Source organism: Delphinapterus leucas, chromosome 20, assembly GCF_059928025.1.
Source record: "Delphinapterus leucas isolate spDelLeu-1000000601 "Yukka" chromosome 20, BTC_Dleu_Yukka2, whole genome shotgun sequence".
Classification (NCBI taxonomy): domain Eukaryota; kingdom Metazoa; phylum Chordata; class Mammalia; order Artiodactyla; family Monodontidae; genus Delphinapterus; species Delphinapterus leucas.
The window spans coordinates 47,334,551-47,355,742 of record NC_143148.1 but is presented as its reverse complement, the minus strand read 5'-3'; the positions used below and the strand labels follow the sequence as shown (position 1 = coordinate 47,355,742).

The following is a 21,192-nucleotide window of genomic DNA, read 5'->3' as shown; positions in this document are numbered from 1 at the left end:
GTTTTGGCACGTCTTAAGAAAAATATCTGACCATAAATGTAAAGGTTTATTTATGGATTCTCAGTTCTGTTTGATCTATCCATCTATTACTGTAGCTTTTAGTAAGTTCTGAAATTGGGACGTATGAATTTTCCAATTTTTTTCCTCTTTTGAAAGGTAGTTTTGCCTATTCTGGATCCTTTGCATTTCCATATGAATTTTAGGATCTGAAACATTTCTGAAAAAAATGCAGCTGTTATTTTGATATCGACTGAATTGAATATGGAGATCAATTTGGGAAGTACTGTCATCTTAAGTCATCTAATCCATAAATGTGGGATGTCTTTTACATTTATGTTGGTATTCTCTAATTTTTCAATGTTTTGTAGTTTACATTCTATAAGAATTGAGGAACACTTTTGCCTAAGCTGTGGGACTGTATTTTATTTTGGTATCTGTTTTTCTAAATTATATACTCAAGCATCATATATTGTTTATATAGTAAAAAGTTATGCCATAAGGAGAACACTGTTAGTATACTATGGATTGCTAAATCATGAATTAGGATATATAGTAAGGTCCCCCATTTTTAATTCCTGAACTTGGTTAGTTATGCCTTTCTTAGAGAATTGGAATCTCTCCCACAAGGACCCACCACTCCAGGACCCACTGTCACATTGATTCACACTCCCAGGAGGACTCTCTCTGAGATGGGGAGACAGAAAGGTACTTCTGAGGAGGTGGTGGTGGCCTTGGGGCCTTTACACGCTCACCTGTGGTCTGGCAGTGGATCACCAGGATGTTGGCCATCTCAGCAAACTTAACACTGGAGGGGTTCTTTTTAATTTCCTTCAAGAATTCTCCAAGGACCACCTCACACCTACCAATGAGCAAAGGAGAAAGGAGACAGCTCATGCAGCCAGAGCCAGAGGAGCCTCCACCAGTGGTGCCATTTCTGCTGTGCTCTGTGGGACACACTTGTCAGATGGACATTTTTCCGAGGCTGGGGGTGGATGATCTCCTAGCTCCTCAAAGCAGGAAGCACACGAGCCAGGAAGAGGACGGTGAGTTTCGTGCTCTCCTGCCGCCGCCTGTCTGTTGGGTGTGGGGTACGCGTACATGCCGAGGGGCCCCTGCAGCCGCCTGCCCCTCTCCTCCTCCACTCACATTTTCCGAATCTCTTTGCCGTTGTCGCCCAGGATCTGGAAGAGTCCATCCAGGATCTCCGGCAAATAATCCAGCAGGTTAATGTCTGGCACGGACTCCAGAACCAGGATCTGCCCCAGGGGAGGAAACCATCAGGGAAAGTCACCAGCCAGAGAACCTGCATCTCCTCGCCCATCCTCCGGACTGCCCAGCAAGAAGGGGCCCTGCTGAGGCACCTTTTCAGGGCACTGCGGGTGTCCCACGGGGGAGCGGGTGCTAGTAGCTGTTGTTTCTGTTCAATGGGCAGGGAAACGGCAATTTAACCCCAGGGCAGTTCAGATGCCTGGGGGCGGGGCAGGGGGTGCGGGAGGGGAACCCATGGGAAAGGTGGGCAAGGCTAGAAGAGGTGTGACAGCTGGAAGAGCACAGCTGGCTTCAAAGGTAAATCTGGGTGTTTCCGGAGACAAGGAAGGAACCACATCCTCTTCAGAGGCAAACGTGATGGGCTTTGGGGGCAAAGCTGAATACATGTGTTTTCGGATTATCTGGTGTCATTGGCTCCTAGAGGGATAACAGTGAGGCATCCCGGCAGCCACAGAAAGTGCCCAGGTGAGCCAGAGAGCAGACCTCACTCAACTAGAGGCTCCTTACAGCTGGAGAAGGAGTGTCGCGGGGCCGGACCTTACCCAGGAGATGATGAACTGCCGGGCATACTGGTTGTTGGAATAAATCCTCTCCCGCAACAAGGGGATGAAGCCCACCAGGTCGAACTTGTTGCTCTCCGTCACGATGTCCTGTGGGTCAAAGGCATGAGAGCTGCCTGCTGGGGGCGGGGGCTGCCTGACCTGGCTGAATCCCTGGCCCGGGCTGGCTCCAGGGGTCAGGCGGACACAGAGGAAGATGACGGAGCCTGAGTCAGGCAGGAGAGGCCCCCGGAGCATCCCTCCTCACACAGGCCGAAGGACCAGCAGAAAGGATGCACTGAAAGCAGGAATCAAGGTCGAGAGAACTAATCAAAAGGCAAAACCCTGCATCTCTGTGGTCTGGCTCGAATGCCCTGGTGAGCTGAGCATAAACTGCCCCTGTCACTGGGGGCAGGGTGGGGTCAGCATGAGGGGACATTAGGGGGACAGAATGGTTCTGTATTTTGATCCTGCTGTTGACATAACTCTATACTCTCATCATATACTCTCATCATAGAGCTGTACACTATTCCATTAACTGTAAGTGAAACATTTTTTTTAAATTACCAAGAGCATCAAGACCCAGGGTGCAAGGCCGCAGAGCCAGCCTTGAGGTCTGAGATGTGGAGAGAATGGCAATAAAGAAATCACAAGTCTGCAACACCCTGCTGGGGCTCAGGGGTCAGGGTCAAGGTCCTGGCTGATGTGTACGTCCATCCAGGAGAAGGGCTCACCTTGCCCAGCGCGATGGAGCAGGCGGCCAGGCCAATGAGGCCCCCTTTCCGGCCGTGGGGGGTGCTGGGACAGGGCAAATTCCCGAGACAGCGTCTGGATCATGTTCTTGATCTGCACGGTGTTGTTCTGGGCCACGAACTCCCGGACCAGCCTGGAGAGGGAGCAGAGAGGGGCTGCAGGACCAGCGGGATCAGGCTGCTCCTGCTGCTGCCGGCTCTGGGGCCCGGGGCTGGGGTGAGGGAGGGAGATGACCTGTTTAGAAAGAGGAATTGGGAGTCAGGCGTCTCAGGGCAGGGCTTTCCCAGTTCTGCTGCTGACTGGGAGGCGTTGGCTGGGTCATGGTCCTTCCCCTTTTCTGGGTCTCCACTTCCCTTGGTCTATGACGGAATGAAGAACAGCGGGGAACAGTGTCACTTCTGGGAATCTGAGAGAATGCAAGTGAACCTGCTGGGGCCCCAAAACTGTAGTGATCCACCGTCTTCATTCAATACTTGCTCAGTGTTGCAAGCAGTTCATGCACCCAAGTGGTTCTCTGTGTCTGTGTCATTGTTTCTAGGGACGGTGCTGAACTGGGCCTACATCCAACAGGGAAGATCCACAAACAAACAAGTATGTGTAGCAACATGACACAAGCAACACCACAGAAGCAAGAACGCCACAGGTAAGTCTCCCTGGGCTGACGGGGAAGTGCTATCTGAGTCAGATCTTAGTACCATTACCAGGACTTTTCCAGGTAAAGAAAGGAAGGCAGGGAACCTCAGGCACAGGGAAGAGCCTGGCTAAAGGCGGGGGCCCCGAAAAGACACGCTATATTTAGGGAAGGGTGAGGAGTCTGGTGTGTGGAAGGGGTGGCTGGGGACAGTTAAAGAAAAAGACGAGCTGGTGAAAGGTTTCCAGCAATGGGGTGACATACTTATGTCTATGTTTTGACCAGAGAGGCTGCCTCGGGTGGGGGTGGCCTGGTTTGACAGAGGGAGACTGCAATATCTCCAAGGGAGAACACTGCAGCTATCAGGGTCAGGAAGGGAGGCCTGAAATACAGCTGAGGCAGTGGGAAGCGGCAGGGAGAGGGCAGGAAGGGTAGAGATGCCTGCAAGGTGCCCACCTGGGGGGTGATGCTAGCAGGGAGAGGGGTCTGAGGGAGGCAGCGCCTGTGGTCACCCTGGGGGGATGCTCCCAAGGCAGGCCCTGCCCGAGTGGAGGGGAGCACAGGGAGACCCAGCTCTGTCAGGCACCAGGGTCTCCTTTCAGAGCCCAGTGGACGTGAAGACACCCTGCCCTTCGGAGGCTCACAGCATCTCTGCAGTGAGAAGCCTCATGAGGGCCAATGGTGGCATGAGGGGCCCAGATAACCACTGGGGAGCTGCAGCCTGGGGGTCAGGGACATCTTCCCAGGAGTGGGAACTGAGCTGGACCTCAGAGGAGGCAGGGACCCTGAGAGAAGGAGGCAGGGACCCTGAGAGAAGGAAGCAGGTGTTCTGGGCAGGAGGAAATGTGTGGGCAAAGGCAAGGAGAGAAAAATAACCAAATTTGCCTGGGGTCCAGAGAACAGCAGGAAATCAAGTGGGATGAGCTGGCCCAAGCAGCTCAGATTCAGGAGAAGGGATCTCACATCGTGGGTAACAGGGAAGCTGCTCATGGGTTTTGAAGAGGTGGTCAGAGTGTTTTAAGAAAAACCCCATGATCATCTCATTAGGTGCAGAAAAAGCTTTTGGCAAAATTCAACACCCACTTATGATAAAAGTTCTCCAGGAAGTGGGCACAGAAGGAACCCACCTCAACATAATAACATCATTCTCAGTGGTGAACAATTGAAAGCATTTCCTCTAAGATCAGGAACAAGACAAGGATGTCCACTCTCACCACTATTATTCCACAGTTTTGGGAGTCCTGGCCATGGCAATCAGAGAAGAAAAAGAAACAAAGGAATACAAATTGGAAAAGAAGAAGTGTTTGTAGATGGCATTATACTATACCTAGAAAATCTTAAAGATGCCACCAGAAAACTATGAGAACAAATCAATGAATCTGGTAAAGTTGCAGGATACAAAATGAATATACAGAAATCTCTTGCATTCCTATACACTAACAATGAAAGATTAGAAAGAGAAATTAAGGAAACAGTCCCATTTACCATCACAACAAGAATAAAATACCTATGAATAAACCTACCTAAGGAGGCAAAAGATCTGTACTCAGAAAACTATAAAACACTGATGAAAGAAATCAAAGATGACACAAACAGATGAAGAAATATATCATGTTCTTGGATTGGAAGAATCAATATTGTGAAAATAACTATACTATGCAAAGCACTCTGTAGGTTCAATGCAATCCCTATCAAATTACCAATGGCATTTTTCACAGAATAAGAAAATATTTTACAATTTGTATGGAAACACAAAAGACCCTGAATAGCCAAAGCAATCTTAAGAAAGAAAAACAGAGCTGGAGGAATCAGGCTTCCAGACCTCAAACTATACTACAAAGCTACAGTAATCAAGAGAGTATGGTACTGGCACAAAAACAGAAATGTAGATCAATGGTACAGGATAGAAAGCCCAGAGATAAAGCCATGCACCTATGGTCACCTAATCTATGACAAAGGAGGCAAGAATATACAAAGGAGAAAACACAGCCTCTTCAATAAGTGGTGCTGGGCAAACTGGACAACTACCCGTAAAAGAATGAAATGATAACATTCCCTAACACCATACACAAACTCAAAATGGATTAAAGACCTAAATGTAAGACTGGACACTATGAAACTCTAGGAGGAAAACAAAGGCAGAACATTATCTGATATAAATCACAGCAGGATTTTTTTTTTTTTTTTTTTTGCGGTACACAGGCCTCTCACTGCTGTGGCCTCTCCTGCTGCTCCAAACACGCAGGCCCAGCAGCCACAGCCCACGGGCCCAGCCGCAGGACCCTCCCGGATCGGGGCACGAACCTGTGTCCCATGCATCGGCAGGTGGACTCTCAACCACTGTGCCACCAGGGAAGCCCCAGCAAGGTCTTTTTTGATCCACCTCCTAATGTAAATAAAGACAAAAATAAACAAATGGGAACTAATTAAAAGCTTCTGCACAGCGAAGGAAACCATAAACAAGACGAAAAGACAATCCTCAGAATGGGAGAAAATATTTGCAAACAAAGTAACTGACAAAGGATTAATCTCTAAAACGTATAAACAGCTCATGCAGCTCAATATCAAAAAAACAACCCAAGCAAAAAATGGGTGGAAGACCTAAATAGACATTTCTCCAAAGAAGACATACATATGGCGAAGAGACACATGAAAAGATGCTCAACATCACTAATTATTAGAGAAATGCAAATCAAAACTGCAATGAGGTATCACCTCACACCAGTCAGAATGGCCATTATCAAAAGATCTACAAACAATGCTGGAGAGGGTGTGGAGAAAAGGGAACCCTCTCACACTGTTGGTGGGAATGTAAATTGATACAGCCACTATGGAAAACAGTATGGAGGTTCCTTAAAAAACTAAAAATAGAAATACCATATGACCCAGCAGTCCCACTACTGGGCATGTACCCTGAAAAGAGCATAATTCAAAAAGATACATGTACCCCAATGTTCATTGCAGCACTATTTACAATAGCCAGGACATGAAAACAACCTAAAGATCCATCTGCAGAAGAATTGATAAAGATGTGGTACATATATACAATGGAATATTACTCAGCCATAAAAAGGAACGAAATTGGGTCATGTGTAGACACGTGGATGGACCTAGACTCTGTCACACAGAGTGAAGTCAGAAAAACAAAACCAAATATTAATGCATATATGTGGAATCTAGAAAAATGGCACAGATGAACCTATTTGCAGGGCCGGAATAGAGACGGAGATGTAGAGAATGGACATGTGGACGTAGTGGGGGAAGGGGAGGGTGGGATAAATTGGGAGATAAGGTTTGACATAAATACACTACCATGTGTAAAATAGCTAGTGGGAACCTGCTGTATAGCACAGGGAGCTCAGCTCGGTGCTCTGTGGTGACCTAGACAGGTGGGGTGGGGGTGGGGTGGGAGGGAGAGCCAAGAAGGAGGGGATATAGGTATACATACAGCTGATTCACTTCATTGTACAGAAGAAACTAACAAACATTGTAAAGCAATTATACTCCAAAAAAAAAAAAGCTGTGAGATGGATGCGAAGGGGGAGACTGTCTCATCATCGGGTGGGAGGGACTAGGACCCATGCAGCAGCTGAAGGTGTGACGAGGGAGGCCTAGAGATCACAGACTTTTCAAAGTAGCTGCCTGGACTCATTGCCTAATTGCTCTGCCCATCACAGCAGGTACACTGCTCGCCTATGGCATAAATGGGGGTCTCAAGCTGGCTCAAAGAATTTTAAGGACAGTCAAGTCCAAAAGGTATTAATTAGTTTGTGCGGTTCCAGATCAGTGTCAGGAACCTGCTAGTAATTAGCGTTGTTTAACTAAATGTGCTGTCCTGTGAGGCTGTGACCACTCCTGTAAAAAGGCTGTTCAATGGGGATTACAGGGCTTGATAAAGATTCAATCCCGCAAGTCGTAGGGGGCATCTATTCTGTGCCTGGGACTGTGGCCACAGGTGAATCAAACAGGCCTGACTCCTGAGCTGGCGGATGTGGGAGCAGAAACAGGGATTCCAGGAAGGGGCTATGCAGGTGGTCTGTGAGGGCCCTCTTGCTTTGATCTTTATAGGGTGTGATTCCACCAAGCCCACCCCAGGGGGCTGAGGGCTGTGGATGAACCAAGGGCCTCGGGAGGAAGCCAGTTCCATGAGCGCCCCCTCCCTAAGCAGTGTAATAAGGCACAGCACGGATGGCTCTACAGAAACCCGCGGTATTCTCAGACAGAACAAACCAGCCAGACGACGCCCAGTGATGTGTCAGAGCTCTCTGACTATCATGACAGACACGGCCTCTTGAGAAAAGCCCTGCAGGTGTGCCAGAGAACAGCCAGAGCATTGGTGGTTCAGTGGTAGAATTCTCGCCTGCCACGCGGGAGGCCCGGGTTCGATTCCCGGCCAATGCAGTGCTGCTTTTTGGCCTCTTCCTGGCAAGCTCCCCCAGAGATCCTGCTGCAGGATCCAGCTCCTCAGTCACGCCCAGCCTGCAGCAGCCAAGGGTGCTGCGAATCTCCGAGCGCACTTCCCTGCTTCGTGAGCACGAACAGCAGCTGGCTTCTCCACAGAGGCACCACTGGCTGCGGGACCCTTCCCCCGGTAAGGGGACTCCTGCTGCACCCCCTCAGCCTTGGCCAGTCTCCAGCAGGAAGCTGTGCTGAAGCCTGTGAGCTGTAAAACAGCTCAACACACCACGTGAATGTGGAATGGGAGGACCCACACTTGAGAGAGGAGGAAGTCCCCAGAGTCTCAGTGGGCTTTTTGCTACTGAGAAGGAACGACTTGAACTCTACTTCCTGTCCTGACGTCTGAAGGCAAATCAACTTCTCACGCACACACGTAACGCACACACGTAACGCACACACATACACACATGCGCGCTTGTGCGCGCACACACACAGCCTCCTCCAGCCTTCTCTCCTGCTCTGAAGCCTAAGCCTCTGCCGTTGCAGCTGTGCTGATGTGGCCTTCCATTCTGTGAATCAGTGTACAGACAAGACGACTGGGGTTAAAGGGAGGTGCTCACACAGCTGTTCACAGCTGGAGCACTGGTGGTTCAGTGGTAGAATTCTCGCCTGCCACGCGGGAGGCCTGGGTTCGATTCCCAGCCAATGCAGCAGCAAACTTTTTTCTTTTATCATCCTAAGAGACTGGATTTGACATTTCACACTCCCTACAGCATTGGTGATACAGTCTGAAAAACCTAGAATGACTTTTTTCTAGCCTGAGTTTTCCACGCCTGTTTCCTAACCACAGAGACCTAGATCTTGTGTCCCCTTGTTCTTGAGGAGTCCAGGATGTGGGGATCACCAAAGCTGCTGCAAGCAGCTGTGCCTCCCCTCCTGCCCAGACAGGCTGCCCGGGGACTCTGACTGCGATGCCCCTGGGGAAGCCAGGCCGTGTGTGTTTCTGCTCTGTCGGTGTTAGAGTAGCCCTGAGAGTGGGAGTAACGACATTCATGAGGCTCCAGCAGGGCAGCAAAGACCCAGCCCTGCCAGCAGGGCAGCCCGTCCTGGAACCACCTCCTCGCCTGTCTCCTTGTTTCAGGTCACAAAAGGTCCCTGAGCCACCGGAAAGGGCCCTCCTCCCCACTTGAGAGACAGCAAAGGGGATGCATTCCCTGCCCCTGAGGGGCTCTCTGCCAGAATCCCGTGGAGGGGAAACAAGAGAGGCCTCAAGGACTTTCATGCAAAACAGAGAAAAAAAATCTGGTGAGGACAGTGCAAGGTGAGGAGGGGGCAGGCGAGAAAGAGCACAAGCGGCAGCTTTCGTGGGGAGGGAGTGAGGTGTGGCTTCATGAGGGTCAGCTTTTGAAAGGGGTTCTGAAAGATCAGTAGGTGTTCATTCAGGGTGAGGAAGCCGGGACAGAGGGAACAGCATGAACAAAGGCTCAGAGGAAGGAGAGAGGCACTTGGATTGGCAGCACAAAGGACACAGGTGGAGGAGACGTGGGTGACAGGGCCAGAGAGGCTGCGCCCACTCACGTGCTTGGCAAAGGAAGTGGCTTTTGCTTCTGGTGGCCGTGAGCAGCCACGGAAGGTACGAGTGATCTGCAGCGGTGGGTGGTAGGGATTCGAACAGCGTTTAGGGAACTCTGAAGACTGCAAAGGCTGACAGAGACCAAATGGTGGGAGAGTGTGAGGAATGGGGCACTAACGACGGGTGACAGCGGTCAAGTGTAACAGGGTCTCCTGAAGGGGGAGGAGATGGGCAAGGGGAATATCTGTGTTCAGCACCCCCTGACATTCCCGTTCGCTCTACACCAGCTGCAAGGTCCCCCCACCCCGAATCTTACCAGGACGCAACTCAGGGCACCCCAGGCCACTACAAATACAATGGTCCATTCAGTTCCCGAGGGCCTGGAACCCCAAGTCTCTATCTGCTCTTGGAGGAAGAATATTATCAGTGTCCAGGAGAGCGAGACAATGACAAACAGTGGTTCCCTGTGGAGGGAAACCCTGAGAACATGTTCTCACCAAAACCACCAGTTCTCAGAGCACTGGGCCTGGCCCTGTGGGTCACCCCTGGGGCCACAGCAGGAAGACCTGTCCCACGACCCGAGCCCACGCTCTCTACCTGACAGTTAGGGTGATCAAGACAGGGCTGGCTGACCTCTGCAGTCTCACTGCTCAGCTGCCCAGCACAACTTTCCTCTCCAGTAACGGCTTCTTACTGGGCCCTGCTATGCTACTCCTTGGACACTTCCTGTCCATTCCACTCCATGGGGAAGCTCCCGCTCCCGTCCACATCCTAGCCAGCCTTAAGTCCAGTTCACATCCAGCCCCCTGCTTTTCCCGACCGTCCCAGGAAGGACCACCACTCCTCTGAACGCTGAAGGACTCGGCCACCCCGCAGTCTGTGCCCAGCACTGCACCATGGAATGTCACGGGTTTTTTCTCACGTGTTTCATGTTTCTAGCCCCACAGCTCCAGGCCAGAGTCCCTGAGGACAGACTGGTGCCACGATTCTCTGCCTCTTGAGCGCCAGCCCTCTGCCCGCGTCTAGAGCTCCCCACACAGTAAGTGAGGAATCAGTAAGCGTCTGCCCAGGGACCCATCTGTGCGGGCAGGCGGGGCCGCAGGGCAAGCTGTAGGGAAACACGGGCAAAGCCCCACGCTGCTGTACTGGTGACAAGGGGTGGCCTGCTCATCTACACCTAACCTGTTGGGTAAATCAGAACTGTACTTGGACGGGCCTAACCCCTAGTTTACTATTCAAGTTAGGAGGAACAAAGGGCACCACTACCAGGATCTCAAAACGCACACTGAGAAGGACCAGGTCCCCAGGGCCGTGGCTGGGGACAGATGCCGATGCCAGGATGTGACTTGACATGCGTTTGCCTAGGGCTGAACCAACCCCTTGGGGGTGCCCCAAATAGCCCCCGTCAGCAGGACCTGGTCTCTCCACAGGGCACAGGCAGAGAGAAAAAGCAACTACAAAGGGAAGCAGAGGAAGTGAAGTTTGAAATCCGGGCGTCCCCAGTTCCAGGCTAGTGTCTCTTCAAAAGAACACCCCGTCTCCTCTTTCATCTCCACGTTGTGAGCCACAGCTGGGGGATCTCAACTAGTTCTGAAGTTAATATCTGGCCCAGATCACAAGTCCCGGTGACCTTTGCTGACGTTAGGGTCACACGCATCGCTGTTCTATGTCCCAGAGAAGAGATCGGCTTCTACTTCATTTCTCTAAAAACTCTGGCTGACGAAGTATCCTCTAGAGATCGCTCAGAGCCTCCATTCTCAACTAGTCAGAGGTGTCGCAGGATGGCAGCGACACCCATTCCCCAGGAGGCACAACGCCCAATGCTGGCCAACTCCAAGCTCTCTACCCTGCTCTCAACTTCACCAAGTGCCACACCGACTACCTTGTCCCTGATTGCGAAGGAGCCACAGACAGGCCAGGATGTGTCTTTCACCCAAGGAGAACCTGGGGCCTCGTCTCAGCAACACAAATGAGACAGGAACGGGGCAGGGCACAACCTTTACAAGAATGCCATAGCCATTGAGGACACGACATAAACTGGTTAGAAACAGCTAGGTTCAAGATGGCAGATGACTGACTTCTACTAACCTTGAGCCTCAGTACAGCTTCACTGTAACACATCAGCAAGCTAAATGACACACCCACAGGCGCCATGTCAATTCCGAGGCGGACAGTAAAAGGCCAGAAGTGGGCGGTGGCTCCATTCCTGGAATAAGCCTCTCATTAGCCTATGAAATTACCCACCCCTATAAAAACTGACAATCCCATACCCTGGGGCCTCTCTCACCTTCCGAGATGGCTCACACTCTGTCTATGGAGTGTGTATCTCCCTGAATAAACCTTCTTTCAGTTTACTATGGCTCGCTCTTGAATTCTTTCCTGCATGAAGACAAGAACCCACAGTCGGCGGCCGTCCCAGGGACTCACCTGAGACCTGGGATGTGACCATCTTCTTGCGCCCCACTTTCTTTCTTGCAACAAAACCACAGCCCCGCACTGGGCCCCTCGGCCTCTGTAACGCAGCCCGGGGACAACCACAGGCTGCATGAGGACTGGGGAGCTGACCACTTCCCAGGAACACACTCTAAGTATTCCAGGGGTTGGTTATCCCTCACAGCAACCTCCTTCTGTAGTTAGTTATTATCATCTCATCATTTAGATTTGAAATAGAGCCTCAGGGAAACCAAGTCCCTTTCTGGAGGTCACAGAGGATCTGAACCTTGGCACCTACAAAGCCCAGGCCCCCTCAACTGTACACCAGTTCCTCCCGCCCATCTTCTTAAAGCACGTCAGCTGCAAAGTGCACACACCCAATTACAGAGGGTACTTCCCTTGTGCAGAACTCAGGCCCCAACTGAAGTGCAGCTTTCTCCATGCATTTTTGCCACTGTCTAGTGTTAGACATTTCTGAAGCATTCCTCCACCACACACGGGTGTACATACAGATGAGGTACATACTTGAGATGTTGAAGGTCTAGGGCTGGTTTTCTACCATTAAGGCAGGAAAGAAGTAACCATTTCCTGAGCACTTACTACATGCTAGGTAATGTGGTGGATGCTTTACACGTGTTATCTCATTTAAACCTTAAAATAAGCCACGGAGCTAGGTACTATAATACCCATTTTACAGATGGGGGGAAATGAGGCTCAGAGCTGTTACGAAACATACAAGGTTACACAACTTATGGATGGGAGGTACAGAAATCAAACCGAGATTTTTCTGACACCAGGTCTGAAATCTACCATGTTACATTATCCTCTCTTCAAACATCAAAGCTCCCACCTGTTGGATGCCTACTGGGTGCCAGGCACTTTACATGCATTATTTCGTTTAGCCCTATCTCATTTCATGTGTTGATGTCCAAATGGCCCGGCCAGGAGGTGGCAGAGGTTTCAGCCACTGCATGCACATTTTTGTGTCTTTAGCGGAGACAGCCTTGGCTGTGACTTTGCACTGTTTTTAGAGAATTACATAAGGTAATGCATGCAATGTGTTCTGCACTGCATATACTCATGTAACAGTATTAGTGCAAAGTCACAATCAGACAAACTGTGATCTTAAACACAGCATACACGATCATATTCATTCATTAACTGTTGACTGAGAACCTGCTTTGCTCCTTGCTCCAAGTAGGACAGAAAGATAATCCAGAGTTGTGTTTGTCCCTGTGCTGTAAAAATCTCAGCCTGGGCTTTGGGCTGCCTTTATTACCCTGGCAAGTCCAATGATCCACCTCAGTTCTGTATGTGACATGCTGTAATCGGGCAACATATCCAGGCAGTGATTTCCCAAACAGAAGCTGGCAGGTAAACATCTCCTCCATCTGCTTTGCTGAGTATTTAAGTAATGTGGTTTCCACTTGCTCACTAGTCTCCAATAACTGAACAGGAAAAGCGGAACATCTGCCTCTGAGGAAAGGCCCAAGAGCTTCTGAAAAAGCCCAAGAGTGAGTTAAGTAACAAAATATACTAAGCATCCACTGGGTATAATCAGTGGAAAAACTGTAAAGGAGACAGCAGGAGGCATGTTTGGATCTCAGGTGACAGTAACTGTGACCACTGAATAAGTGCTTCCCTCAACTGTAACACAACCTACAGGCACTCTTATTTTTTAAAATTGAGATATTATTCACATGCCATAAATTCACGTGTACAATTCAGTGGGTTTTAGTATGTTCACAAAGTTGTGCAACTGTCGCCACAGTCAATTTTACGACATTTTCATCATCCCAGAAAGATTACCTCATTAGTAGTCACTATCCATATCCCCCAATCCCCTTCCCTAAGCCCTAGGCAACCACTACTCTACTTCCTGTCTCTGTGGATTTGCCTATTCTAGGCATTTCATATAAGTGAAATCATACAATACATGGCCTTTTGCGACTGGCTTCTTTCACTCAGCATGTTTTCAATGTGCATTTTTTTCTTTTTAAGATGAGTTAACTGAGGCACAGAGAGGTTAAACCCAAGGTCACAAACTCAAATGCTTACAGGGGCCAAGAAAGAGACACAAGTGAGAAGGCCAAGGGAGGTAAGACAGGCTGTGCTGAACCTGTCAACACAGGAAGCAAACTGGGGAGCCCAAGTCTCGGCTGGGGTAGGAGGTTGGACCCCTGGGTCCCCTGATCTTCTATGTGGGAATGTGGGCCCCACAGAGCCACATCTTCCCATTCCTTAAGAGAACCCAGAAACTCAAATTTTACTATGAAATTTGTCAGTTTAAAAGACCCTGGGATCCAGGCCAAACCAAACAGGTCTGTTGGCCGGACACAGCCCCTGGATGCCAGTCTGTGATCCCTGAATGAAGCAATTTGCTGAGGTCCCACTGCTGGTAAAGACCAGAGCTGTGTGGAATTCTGACCCACACTGTAAAAACTGACTTAAGCCAGTTGGTAATAAGTAGTGTCTCCCTACAGAGGCGGTAGGCTCCAAAGAGCTAGGTCAAACTCAGCAGTTCAACCTTGATCTGATCACAAAGCCCCAGGGTTCCCTTAAGAGATGCCAGAAACCTGAAATTCACTGTGAAATTTCTCAATTTAAAATACCCTTCAGGGGCTTCCCTGGTTAAGAATCTGCCTGCCAGTACAGGGGACATGGGTTCAACCCCTGGCCCGGGAAGATCCCACATGCTGCGGAGCAACTAAGCCCATGAGCCACAACTACTGAGCTTGCGCTCTAGGCCCCATAAGCCACAACTACTGAAGCCTGCGTGCCTAGAGCCCGTGCTCTGCAATAAGAGAAGCCACCATAATGAGAAGCCTGCGCACCGCAACAAAGAGTAGCCCCTGCTTACCGCAATTAGAGAAAGCCCGCGCACAGCAACGAAGACCCAACACAGCCAACAATAAATAAATTAATTAAATAAATAAATTTAAAAAAAATTAAATACCCTGTAAAAAGTCAGCAGAAGGAAGGAAATAATAAAGATCAGAGAGGAAATAAATAAAATAGAAATTTTTAAAAAATTCTAAAAATCAATAAAACCAAGAGCTGGTTATTTGAAAGGGTAAACAAGATGGAGAAACAGGGAATCCTCCTACACTGTTGGTGGGACTGTAAATTGGTACAACCACTATGGAGAACAGTATGGAGACTCCTTTAAAAACTTAAAATAGAGCTACCATATGATCCAGCAATCTCACTCCTGGGCATATATCCAGAGAAAACCATAATCTGAAAGGATACATGCACCCCCGTGTACACTGCAGCACTATGCACAATAGCCAAGGCATGGAAGCAACCTAAATGTCCATCAACAGAGAGGTGGATAAAGAAGATGTGGTACATATATACAATGGAATATTACTCGGCCATAAAAAACAACAAAATAATGCCATTTGCAGCAACATGTCTGGACCTAGATAGAGATTATTATACTAAGTGAAGAAGTCAGACAGATAAATTTCACATGATATCATTCATATGTGAAATTTAATTTAAAAAAAGATACAAATGTTCTTATTTACAAAACAGAAGCAGACTTATAGATATCAAAAACAAACTTATGGTTACCAAAGGGGAAACATGGTGGGGAGGGATAAATCAGGAGCTTGGGATGAACACACGCACATATAAGATAGATGACCAATGGGGACCTACGGTACACCACAGGGAACTCTACTCAATATTCTGTGATAAGCTATATGAGAAAAGAATCCGAAAAAGAATGAATATATGTATATGCATAACTGAATCACTTTGCTGTACACCTGAAACTAACACAACTGTATATCAACTATACTCCAATAAAAATTTTTTTTAATAAATGTATTTTTGGCTGCGTTTGGGTCTTCATTGCTATGCACAGGCTTTCTCTAGTTGTGGCGAGCAGGGGCTACACTTCATTGTGGTGTGCGGGCTTCTCATTGTGGTGGCTTCTCTTGTTGCGGAGCATGGGCTCTAGGCGCACGGGCTTCAGTAGTTGTGGCACGCGGGCTCAGTAGTTGTGGCTCACGGGCTCTAGAGCGCAGGCTTAGTAGTTGTGGTGCATGGGCTTAGTTGCTCTGCGGCATGTGGGATCTTCCCAGACAGGGCTTGAACCTGTGTCCCCTGCACTGGCAGGTGGATTCCTAACCACTACACCACCAGGGAAGTCCCAATAAATTTTTTTAAAAAAGATGCTCAAAATCGCTAATTATTAGAGAAATTCAAATCAAAAGTACAATGAGGTACCACCTCACAACTGTCAGAATGGCCATGATTGGACGAGGGGAAGATGGCGTAAGAGTAAGACGCGGAGATCACCTTCCTCCCCACAGATACACCAGAAATACATCTACACGTGGAACAACTCCTACAGAACACCTACTGAATGCTGGCAGAAGACCTCAGACCTCCCAAAAGGCAAGAAACTCCCCACGCACCTGGGTAGGGCAAAAGAAAAAACAGAGACAATAGAATAGGGACGGGACCTGAACCAGTGGGAGGGAGCTGTGAAGGAGGAAAGGTTTCCACACACTAGGAAGCCCCTTCGTGGGCGGAGACTGCGGGTGGCAGAGTGGGGGAGCTTCGGAGCCTCGGAGGAGAGCACAGCAACAGGGGTGCGGAGGGCAAAGCGGGGAGGTTCCCGCACAGAGGATTGGTGCCGACCAGCACTCACCAGCCCGAGAGGCTTGTCTGGTCCCCCGCCGAGGCAGGCGGGGCTGGGAGCTGAGGCTTGGGCTTCGGTCGGAGCACTGGGAGAGGACTGGGGTTGGCTGTGTGAACACAGCCTGAAGGGGTTAGTGCACCACGGCTAGCCGGGAGGGAGTCTGGGAAAAGGTCTGGAGCTGCCGAAGAGGCAAGAGACTTTTTCTTCCCTCTTTGTTTCCTGGTGCGCGAGGAGAGGGGATTGAGAGTGCTGCTTAAAGGAGCTCCAGAGACGGGCACGAGCTGCGGCTAAAGCGCGGACCCCAGAGACGGGCATGAGACGCTAAGGCTGCTGCTGCCGCCACCAAGAAGCCTGTGTGTGAGCACAGGTCACTATCCACACCCCTCTTCCGGGGAGCCTGTGCAGCCCGCCACTGCCAGGGTCCCGGGATCCAGGAACAGCTTCTCCGGGAGAACGCACAGTGTGCCTCACGCTGGTGCAACGTCACGCTGGCCTCTGCTGCCACAGCAGGCTCGCCCCGCACTCTGTGCCCCTCCCTCCCCCCCAGCCTGAGTGAGCCAGAGCCCCCGAATCAGCAGCTCCTTTAACCCCATCCTGTCTGAGCGAAAAACAGACGCCCTCCAGCGACCTACACGCAGAGGTGGGGCCAAATCCAAAGCGGAGCCCCTGGGAGCGGTGAGAACAAAGAAGAGAAAAGGAAATCTCTCCCAGCAGCCTCAGGAGCAGCAGATGAAAGCTCCACAATCAACTTGATGTACCTGCATCTGTGGAATACCTGAATAGACAACGAATCATCCCACATTGAGGTGGACTTTGAGAACAAGATTTATGATTTTTTCCCCTTTTCCTCTTTTTGTGAGTGTGTATGTGTATGCTTCTGTGTGAGATTTTGTCTGTATAGCTTTGCTTCCACCATTTGTTCTAGGGTACTGTCCGTCCGTTTTTTAATATTTTTTCTTAATTAATTTTAATACCTTTATTTTATTTTACTTTATCTTCCTTCCTACCTTCCTTCCTCCCTGAACCTCCCTCCCTCCCTCCCTCCCTTCCCTCCCTCCCTCCTTTAGACAACGAATCATCTCAAATTGAGGAGGTGGATTTTGAGAGCAAGATTTATGATTTTTTCCCCTTTTCCTCTTTTTGTGAGGGTGTATGTGTATGCTTCTGTGTGAGATTTTGTCTGTATAGCTTTGCTTCCACCATTTGTCCTAAGGTTCTATCCGTCCATTTTTAAAAAAAATTTTTTTCTTAATACTTATTTTTTAATTTAATAACTTTATTATATTTTACTTTATTTTATTTTACTTTATCTTCTTTCTTTCTTTCTTTTTTCCTTCCTTCCTTCCCTCCTTCCTTCCTTCCTTCCTCCCACCGTCCCTCCCTCCCTCCCTTTCTTTCTTTCCTTCTTTCTTCTTCCTTCCTTCCTTCCCTCCTTTCTTTCTTTCTCTTTCTTTCTTTCTTTCTTCTACTAATTATTTCTCTCTACTTTTTCTCCCTTTTATTCTGAGCCGTGTGGATGAAAAGCTCTTGGTGCTGCAGCCAGGAGTCAGTGCTGTGCCTGTGAGGTGGGAGAGCCAACTTCAGGACACTGGTCCACAAGAGACCTCCCAGCTCCACATAATATCAAACGGCAAAAATCTCCCAGAGATCTCCATCTCAACACCAGCACCCAGCTTCACTCAACAACCAGCAAGCTACAGTGTGGGACACCCTATGCCAAACAACTAGCAAAATAGGAACACAACCCCACCCATTAGCAGAGACGCTGCCTAAAATCATAGTAAGTCCACAGACACCCCAAAACACACCACCAGACGTGGACCTGCCCACCAGAGAGACAAGATCCAGCCTCATCCACCAGAACACAGGCACTAGTCCCCTCCACCAGGAAGCCTACACAACCCACTGAACCAACCTCAGCCACTGGGGACAGACACCAAAAACAACGGGAACTATGAACCTGCAGCCTGCAAAAAGGAGACCCCAAACACAGTAAGATAAGCAAAATGAGAAGACAGAAAAACACACAGCAGATGAAGGAGCAAGATAAAAACCCACCAGACCTAACAAATGAAGAGGAAATAGGCAGTCTACCTGAAAAAGAATTCAGAATAATGATAGTAAAGATGATCCAAAAATCTTGGAAATAGAATAGACAAAATGCAAGAAACATTTAACAAGGACCTAGAAGAACTAAAGATGAAACAAACAATGATGAACAACACAATAAATGAAATGAAAAATACTCTAGATGGGATCAATAGCAGAATAACTGAGGCAGAAGAACGGATAAGTGACCTGGAAAATAAAATAGTGGAAATAACTACTGCAGAGCAGAATAAAGAAAAAAGAATGAAAAGAACTGAGGACAGTCTGAGAGACCTCTGGGACAACATTAAATGAACGAACATTCGAATTATAGGGGTTCCAGAAGAAGAAGAGAAAAAGAAAGGGACTGAGAAAATATTTGAAGAGATTATAGTTGAAAACTTCCCTAATATGGGAAAGGAAATAGTTAATCAAGTCCAGGAAGCACAGAGAGTCCCATACAGGATAAATCCAAGGAGAAATACGCCAAGACACATATTAATCAAACTGTCAAAAATTAAATACAAAGAAAGCATATTAAAAGCAGCAAGGGAAAAACAACAAATAACACACAAGGGAATCCCCATAAGGTTAACAGCTGATCTCTCAGCAGAAACTCTGCAAGCCAGAAGAGAGTGGCAGGACATATTGAAAGTGATGAAGGAGAAAAACCTGCAACCAAGATTACTCTACCCAGCAAGGATCTCATTCAGATTTGATGGAGAAATTAAAACCTTTACAGACAAGCAAAAGCTGAGAGAGTTCAGCACCACTAAACCAGCTTTACAACAAATGCTAAAGGAACTTCTCTAGGCAAGAAACACAAGAGAAGGAGAAGACCTACAATAACAACCCCAAAACAATTTAGAAAATGGGAATAGGAACATACATATCGATAATTACCTTAAATGTAAATGGATTAAATGCTTCCATCAAAAGACACAGATTGGCTGAATGGATACAAAAACAAGACCCATATATATGCTGTCTACAAGAGACCCACTTCAGACCTAGAGACACATACAGACTGAAAGTAAGGGAATGGAAAAAGATATTCCATGCAAATGGAAACCAAAAGAGAGCTGGAGTAGCAATTCTCATATCAGACAAAGTAGACTTTAAAATAAAGACTATTAGAAGAAACAAAGAAGGCCACTATATAATGATCAAGGGATCGATCCAAGAAGAAGACATAACAATTGTAAATATTTATGCATCCAACATAGGAGCACCTCAATACATAAGACAAATACTAACAGCCATAAAAGGGGAAATCGACAGTAACACATTCATAGTAGGGGACTTTAACACCCCACTTTCACCAATGGACAGATCATCCAAAATGAAAATAAATAAGGAAACACAAGCTTTAAATGATACATTAAACAAGACGGACCTAATTGATATTTATAGGACATTCCATCCAAAAACAACAGAATACACATTTTTCTCAAGTGCTCATGGAACATTCTCCAGGACAGATCATATCTTGGGTCACAAATCAAGCCTTGGTAAATTTAATTGTATCAAGTATCTTTTCCGACCACAACGCCATGAGACTAGATATCAATTACAGGAAAAGATCTGTAAAAAATACAAACACATGGAGGCTAAACAATACACTACTTAATAACGAAGTGATCACTGAAGAAATCAAAGAGGAAATAAAAAAATACCTAGAAACAAGTGACAATGGAGACACGACGACCCAAAACCTATGGGATGCAGCAAAAGCAGTTCTAAGAGGGAAGTTTATAGCAATACAAACCCACCTTAAGAAACAGGAAATATATCAAATAAACAACCTAACCTTGCACCTAAAGCAATTAGAGAAAGAAGAACAAAAAAACCCCAAAGTTAGCAGAAGGAAAGAAATCATAAAAATCAGATCAGAAATAAATGAAAAAGAAATGAAGGAAACAATAGCAAAGATCAATAAAACTAAAAGCTGGTTCTTTGAGAAGATAAACAAAATAGATAAACCATTAGCCAGACTCATCAAGAAAAAAAGGGAAAAGACTCAAATCAATAGATTTAGAAATGAAAAAGGAGAAGTAACAACTGACACTGCAGAAATACAAAAGATCATGAAAGACTACTACAAGCAACTCTATGCCAATAAAATGGACAACCTGGAAGAAATGGACAAAATCTTAGAAATGCACAACCTGCCAAAGACTGAATCAGGAAGAAATAGAAAATATGAACAGACAAATCACAAGCACTGAAATAGAAAATGTGATTAAAAATCTTCCAACAAACAAAAGCCCAGGACCAGACGGCTTCACAGGCGAATTCTATCAAACATTTAGAGAAGAGCTAACACCTATCCTTCTCAAACTCTTCCAAAATATAGCAGAGGGAGGAACACTCCCAAATTCATTCTACGAGGCCACCATCACCTTGATACCAAAACCAGACAAGGATGTCACAAAGAAAGAAAACTATAGGCCAATATCACTGATGAACACAGATGCAAAAATCCTCAGCAAAATACTAGCAAACAGAATCCAACAGCACATTAAAAGGATCATACACCATGATCAAGTGGGGTTTATTCCAGGAATGCAAGGATTCTTCAATATATGCAAATCAATCAATGTGATAAACCATATTAACAAATTGAAGGAGAAAAACCATATGATCATCTCAATAGATGCAGAGAAAGCTTTTGACAAAATTCAATACCCATTTATGATAAAAACCCTGCAGAAAGTAGGCATAGAGGGAACTTTCCTCAACATGATAAAGGCCATATATGACAAACCCACAGCCAACATCATCCTCAATGGTGAAAAACTGAAAGCATTTCCACTAAGATCAGGAACAAGACAAGGTTGCCCACTCTCAC

The 21,192-nt window shown here is 47.4% G+C and overlaps 1 protein-coding gene, 1 long non-coding RNA gene and 2 other non-coding genes across 8 annotated transcripts in view; 3 read left to right on the top strand and 1 right to left on the bottom strand.

Moving 5' to 3' along the window:
- The window catches only part of LOC149744695 (protein VAC14 homolog), a 77,973-nt gene that overhangs the window by 48,732 nt on the left and 8,049 nt on the right, over positions 1–21,192 (bottom strand). Inside the window, exons 2-6 of one of the 5 annotated variants that reach the window (XM_089902449.1) lie at positions 5,497–5,578; positions 2,543–2,920; positions 1,812–2,106; positions 1,147–1,256; positions 753–859 (exon numbers count right to left, since the gene is read on the bottom strand). In XM_089902449.1, coding sequence (XP_089758575.1) covers positions 753–859; positions 1,147–1,256; positions 1,812–2,066 — 472 coding nt within the window. In that variant the 5' untranslated portion in view covers positions 2,067–2,106; positions 2,543–2,920; positions 5,497–5,578. The remainder of the gene's footprint in view (positions 1–752; positions 860–1,146; positions 1,257–1,811; positions 2,107–2,542; positions 2,921–5,496; positions 5,579–21,192) is intronic. The other 4 variants (XM_089902452.1, XM_089902447.1, XM_089902450.1 and 1 more) reach the window with 4 other exon arrangements.
- LOC111171059 (uncharacterized) lies at positions 132–11,517 on the top strand. The gene is made up of 3 exons (XR_004022936.2): positions 132–3,204; positions 10,103–10,202; positions 10,594–11,517. It is a non-coding gene; the product is annotated as an uncharacterized LOC111171059 (long non-coding RNA).
- TRNAG-GCC (transfer RNA glycine (anticodon GCC)) lies at positions 7,523–7,593 on the top strand. The gene has a single exon. It is a non-coding gene; the product is annotated as a tRNA-Gly (tRNA).
- TRNAG-GCC (transfer RNA glycine (anticodon GCC)) lies at positions 8,230–8,300 on the top strand. Its single transcript has one exon. It is a non-coding gene; the product is annotated as a tRNA-Gly (tRNA).